This window comes from Mustelus asterias, chromosome 12 (assembly GCF_964213995.1).
Source record: "Mustelus asterias chromosome 12, sMusAst1.hap1.1, whole genome shotgun sequence".
In the NCBI taxonomy this organism is placed as follows: domain Eukaryota; kingdom Metazoa; phylum Chordata; class Chondrichthyes; order Carcharhiniformes; family Triakidae; genus Mustelus; species Mustelus asterias.
The window spans coordinates 57,548,862-57,555,248 of record NC_135812.1 but is presented as its reverse complement, the minus strand read 5'-3'; the positions used below and the strand labels follow the sequence as shown (position 1 = coordinate 57,555,248).

At 41.3% G+C, this 6,387-nt stretch overlaps 1 protein-coding gene across 1 annotated transcript in view; it reads left to right on the top strand.

Moving 5' to 3' along the window:
- The window catches only part of LOC144502026 (histone H3.3A-like), a 7,743-nt gene extending 4,216 nt beyond the window's left edge, over nucleotides 1-3,527 (top strand). The window contains exons 2-4 of the mRNA XM_078226040.1: nucleotides 1-119; nucleotides 951-1,104; nucleotides 1,595-3,527. Of these exons, the coding sequence (XP_078082166.1) occupies nucleotides 1-119; nucleotides 951-1,104; nucleotides 1,595-1,723 (402 nt within the window). The 3' untranslated portion in view covers nucleotides 1,724-3,527. The remainder of the gene's footprint in view (nucleotides 120-950; nucleotides 1,105-1,594) is intronic.
- The last annotated feature ends 2,860 nt before the right edge of the window (nucleotides 3,528-6,387 follow it).

Sequence of the window (6,387 nt, the reverse complement as noted above, 5' to 3'; positions counted from 1 at the left end):
ACAAAACAGACAGCCCGTAAATCCACAGGAGGCAAAGCACCCAGGAAACAGCTGGCAACCAAAGCTGCAAGAAAGAGTGCACCATCTACTGGTGGAGTGAAGAAGCCTCATCGTTACAGGTATTCAAATGGCTACAATATCAATCTGTGCTCATTCATTGATTTTTTAAAAAGTGAAACGTGTTGGGAGTATGAAAGTTGGGTTTGTTCATCTGCTTATTTTAAAGATTCTTGGTGTTAGTGTTCTTGTTTTCAGCACCATGAGAATTGATGGAGGCATGCACTGTTTGACCTCCAGTGTACCCTTGTTTTGAGTACTTGTGGACATCCTGACATTCTAGCTGGCCCTATTTTGTTTTAGGGTTTATTCATCAAAATAGTTTCTGGATTACAGTTTTTGAGTTGTGATAATTGAGGTCTGATTGGTTTGTCAACTGAAAATGCCAGGTACACTGGGTAGCACAATGGTTAGCACTGCTGTCTCACAGCACTAGGGTTCAATTCCCGGCTTGGGTGAATGTGGAATTTGCACCTTCTCCCCATGTCTGTGTGGGTTTCCCCCGGGTGCTCCAGTTTTCTCCCACAGTCCAAGATGTGTGGGTTAGGTGGATTGGGCATGCTAAAATTGGCCCTTAGTGTCAGGGAGACTAGCTAGGGTAAGTGCATAGGGATGGGGCCTGGGTGGTATTGTGATCGGTGCAGACTCGATGGGCCGAATGGCTCCTTCTGCACTGTAGGATTCTATGATCTACTCAGCAGTTAAGCAGCATCTGTGATGGGGGCAGCAGTTGTGCCATGTTTGTGACCTTTATTAAGAATGAAGTCTTGAGACTTGGGACGTGACACAACCTATCACAACTGTTCTCTGTCTTCAGTGTTCTGAACCAGAATAAGGGAATTTCATCAATGCAGAAAGTTGTTTGGTCCAGTCATCTGTTTTGGTTTTTGCAGGCCAGGCACCGTTGCTCTGAGAGAAATCAGACGATATCAGAAATCCACAGAGTTGCTGATTCGCAAACTGCCCTTCCAGCGTCTGGTGCGTGAGATTGCACAGGATTTCAAGACTGATCTGAGATTCCAGAGTGCTGCGATTGGTGCACTACAGGTAAATCTACTATTCCTTCTCAGTACTGAGTGCAGGGCTGGTTTTCTACTGTGGGGATGCATGCTGGTGTCCAGTGCGGCAATGATCTAGATAAATGCACTTAGTGTACTGATGTAATTTTGAATCAACAATAGTCATTTGCAGCGCAGCAACAACCCGTTTGTCCCAACTGTGGTTAAGCCTGTCCTTTATGTGGTTATATGAGAAGACTGACACTGGGGGAAGAGATAGGATTCTAAGCAAAAGCATCAACAGGACAATCCATGGTGTTAACGTTTTGAACAAAATCTCATTTGCAGAGTGAAGTTGATGACTTGCATTGAAAGGAATTGTGTCTATAACATTGGTTGTTAGTGTTGTGCATGTATTCTCAATCCAGCACTAGAGGGACTTTTGGGTGGGGGGGGTGGCAGTGGAATCCAATCAGAACTGACCGTTTTTCTTTGACACTTTTTCCCCTCGTGAAATGTGCAATCTTGTGTTTTAACAGGAGGCGAGTGAGGCATACCTGGTTGGTCTTTTTGAGGATACAAACCTGTGCGCCATCCATGCCAAGCGAGTAACCATCATGCCAAAGGATATTCAGCTAGCTCGCAGGATACGTGGTGAAAGAGCTTAATTGGAGCATGCTCGTTCCATCAACAATGGACAGCGGGACCTTTTTTAATATTGCAGATTTTACAGATATTGTCAGGATATGGACTTTTAAGGAGTAAAAATGTGCAAATGGAATATGTGGTATTCACTGTTTTTATTCAATTTTCTAAAGTTTAATAGGGTGGGTGGTTAAACTGGGAGGGGAGCCCTTACTGTTATCTTCAAAATAAACTAAACCGTAGCTAAATTGGATCTGATCTGTTTCCACTTGTCATTCGCACAAGGTGCAAGTGGAAAATCCCCATTGCTCCTCAAGCACTTGAGTTAAGTTTTTTGTTTTATATTATGCTTGGGTTTTCTATCAGACTATTTCCTAGACATTTTGTACTAGTCAACTGAAAGGAATGTACTGGGAAAAATGCTTCCTAAATATTGTGTCATTCCGTTGGTAACTCAGGAGGAATTGATGCAGTCTTACACCGAGTAAATTGCATTGATCTTTTGTACATCAAGCTGGACTGTACAGCTTGGCAGCTATCTACCTATTTATGCATTGTTTTTCACATTATCGATCTGTTTTTTGGGGAGGGGAGGGAGTTATTAATTCATATATTATTAAATTGTTTATGGATGTTGCTTTTTGTTCTCATGTGAACAAGTGGTTTTACATTGGGATAATGCAGGTAGGGGCTTGTTTGAATTCTGGATTAAGTAGGTAGTCTGTGCAATTCTCATAACTGAATGTTTAGCTGTTAGTTTGCTGAATGGCATTCATTGTTGGAGACGGTGAAATGCTGCTCCTTTGTGACGTATTCCTGCCTAGACTGGGGGCTCATTGTACATATGGGAATTATATTGCATAAGTTCTTGGTGATATCCCATGGGCTGTGATTGCAGTTGCCTGTCTGTTTTCCTGCCACATTCACTTATAGGTGGATCATGGTAGTATTGTTTTGGTGTCCAAAGGTATATTTAACTGTACTTGGTGTTGCTGACAATGCTGTTTGATTGGAGGGATCTTGATAGCAGCAATGAGCATTTTGCCAATAGGTTTGAGGCTTTTTCCAGAATAGCTCCAAAGGATTATGTTCAGCATTGCACGGTGATGTTATTCAGCCCTTCTGACACCACAGCACCTGTTTATCAATGTACGGGATCTTTTTCACCTCCGTGGTGTCAAGGAGTTTGTGTAGCTACTATTGGGGTTTTCACTTGGTTTGATCTCTGAAGGTTGAGGATTGGGCCCCAGTGTATATCTCTGAATGTCGGTACGAAGGCAATTTGCTAGAGAGTGACAAGGATATACGCCCCTGTCACACGCTATTTTCCCAAGGAAGGATATAAAGGTGCTACATCGATTCCTGTTGAATCATTTACTTAAGACCACTTTGACATGTAAAGTGCTCTTGTACTCAAGCGTGGCCTGGAGAATGTTTGTAGTCTGCTTGTCCTGAACTGAACGTATGGGATTTGACTGCTATGGCATTCACTGCTCTTGCCTCCTCTTGTTCATCGTACAAGAAGGCAGAGGAATGTTGACACAGTTATCAGTCTGCACAAAGAAAATAATCCATTTCAGTTGTTTTCATTGGGGCAATGCAGTAGCTTGATAGGAATCTAACTTCATTTTGTTGCAGCATTCCTGATGGCCCTCAGCATGGTGTTCCTGGGACCATTGGTGTTGGAGGATATCTCCTTGCACAACTTGATTGGGAAGTTAGGAAGGGGCCCACTCTGGTGAAAGGATAACATGCTGTTCTACACTCATTACAGGAGCTGGTGTAAAATTGTAAAAAAAATTACATTAAAGTACATGAAAACCACAACCAGTTGACTTGCTGTGATTCTGTACTGTGATTATTACAAAATATATTGTTTTCACAAATGAGCTAGAATGCAAGCTGTATGGCTGATCTGTGTTCACAGTATCCAGATGTACAGTTACTGAAACATCAGGCATACTGTGGATATTGAGTCAGTAAATCTGACTGAAGTTGAGCTGCCTGGTCACCAGCTGACATGGGTGATGCTGCTGGGTCTTTGTTCATATGCTCAACTGATTTCTGGGACCATTGCAATCTTGTCCTGGTACGTTGGATCCCTGGGTGTGCCTTGTCTGATTTTGCAATCAAGTGTTTAAATTTTTGCACCACTCTAGGTTCCTCGGATGTGGGGGGGTTAATTCAATATTCTGTCACAATGTTTTTGAACAAACTGCTTCTGGTTATTTTTACTTAATGCACCTCTGAATGTAGGACTATTACCAAATTAGAGTAGCGGCATGAGACCTTTGAACTGAAATCTACAGTGCTCAAGTCAGGTTGCATCTAACGTGTTTAAATTCACCAACTCTGGTGAAAATATTCAATGCTGTAAGCTGTGTGCAGAATTGCAATAAGGTAGATTTGAGAATAGGTAGGAAACTTGGATTTGCATTCATAATGCACTTTTCTTGATCTTAAAATGCCACATAGAACTTTGTGACAATTCAAGACCGCTGAAATTAATCTAGGAAATATGGCAGCCAATTTGTTTACAACACTGGGATCAAGGCCAGATTGCCAATGCTCCTCAAATGGTGCAATGGAAACTTGCTATTTTATTGTTGGAGGGATTATGATTACCGTTCAGTGATTCACTTTACCAACCACTCTCCATATCTTGGTTCCTGGCAGCAAAGAATCCTTCTAATCCACCCTTTATGCGTACTGAACGATGGAACTCCCACAGTCTTTTGGATAGTGAATTCCAAAGATTCATGAACTTCAGATCAGCCATGATCTTATTGAATGGCGGGGCAGGCTCGAGGGGCTAGATGGCCTACTCCTGCTCCTATTTCTTATGTTCTTATTGAGTGAAGCAATTTCATCTTGGTTCTAAATGGTTGGCCCCCTATCCTGAGACAGCCCCAGCCCAACCATGTTTTCTAGCTTACCTCTGTCTAACATTTCAAGCCCCTTCAGAACCTTGTATGTTTCCATAAGGTTGCCACATCCTTCTGAACTCTAGCGTAACCTTGATTTACTCGGCCTCCCATTATAGGACAACCAGGAATCAAATCTAGTGGACCTTCACTGTATATACTCCAAAGCGGGCATGTTCTTGGCAATGGGGGTCAAAGCTGCACAGTACTCCAGATGTCTCTCAAAAACCTTGTACAGTTATAGCAAGTTTTCTTTTTCTGAGCTCTATTCTCCCTGCAATAAAGGCCAACATTATTTACTTGCAATATCTACATTCTAACTGTTTTTCTCTCACAAGTACAAGAAGTCCAGAACATCCAGTTACAAGTTTCAGTGTAAAATTGTTCTGCATTTTTAATACCAAAGTAATGGGGGAACAGTGGTGTAGTAATCTAGAGGCTCATACTAATGCTCCCTAATCACATGCTGGCAACTTGAAAATGCTTTGTTTCTCCCTACTCTCTTCTGTCAACCAATCCTCTTCATTCTAATATCCCCAGCCAACTTGATTAACCCTTAACTTGCATATTAGACTTTCATGTGGCACCCTATTGAATGTGTTTTGGAAATTCAAGTATACTGCATCTACTTGTTCCCCTTTATCTAGCACAGAAGTTAAATCTTCAAAAGACCAAATTTGAGTTCTCATGTTGACTTTGTACTATGATGTAGAGATGCAGGCGTTGTACTGGGATAAGCACAGTAAGAAGTCTCACAACACCAGGTTAAAGTCCTGTTGGACTTTAACCTGGTGTTGTGAGACTTACTGGATTTTGTACTATGCAGTGCATTCCAACTTCCTGAATGGGTTCCATCACTTCCCTAACAACTGTCAGGCTAACTGGTCTAGTTCCTCTCTTCACAAATAGCTGTTCTATCTGCTAACTTCCAATCAACTTCATAGTCTGTGATTGCCCTATATTTCTATAGAGTTTTTGCTTTTTTCTCCATTTCCTCATTCCCCATGTTTATTCTTTCTTTGCCTCTAAGGAACCAAAATTTACTATAGCTACTCTTTATTTCTAAAATGGTAGAACCTCTTACAATGGTTAAGGATTGGGAGTGTCATACACCTCAATCTCATACTATCCTGACCTTGCTGAGTTTTGATAGGGAATGTATTTTTGCTGTATATTTTGAGCTATTCATTTAAATGTTTCCCACTTTGCATTGCCTTACCTTTTAATCTATTCCCGAATCAATCCTTGGCTAATGTCCCCTCATACGTACGTAATTGGTTGTGTTTAATTTTAGTGTTGGGGGGGGGGGGGGGGGTGCCTACAGTATGTTGCTTTCAAACTTGATGTGGAATTTATTTGCATTATGATCACTTTCCCCAGATGATGATTTTTCTTCCCCCAAAGGATTTTTTTTACAATGAGTTAATTAGCCCTGCATCATGACAAAGTACTGGATCTACATTAATTTTATCCCTTTGGTTACACAATGTGTTGTAGAAAGCTGTCACAAAAGCATGCTTCCAAATCATCTTCGCCAATTTGATAGGCTTTTTCTAGAATCAAGTTTATATGAAGATTAAAGTTCCCTACAATTATTACGTTGCCTTTGTTAAAGCTGTAATTAACCTTGAGCAGTGATTCTGCAAGGATATCTGATCTCCAAGTTGGATAACTAACAGTCCATAGTTCATTTGACCAATCAAGTTGCTGTGTCAGGCAATGTGTTCTGTCAGATTACTTTGGGACTGAATTCAGAAGATTGA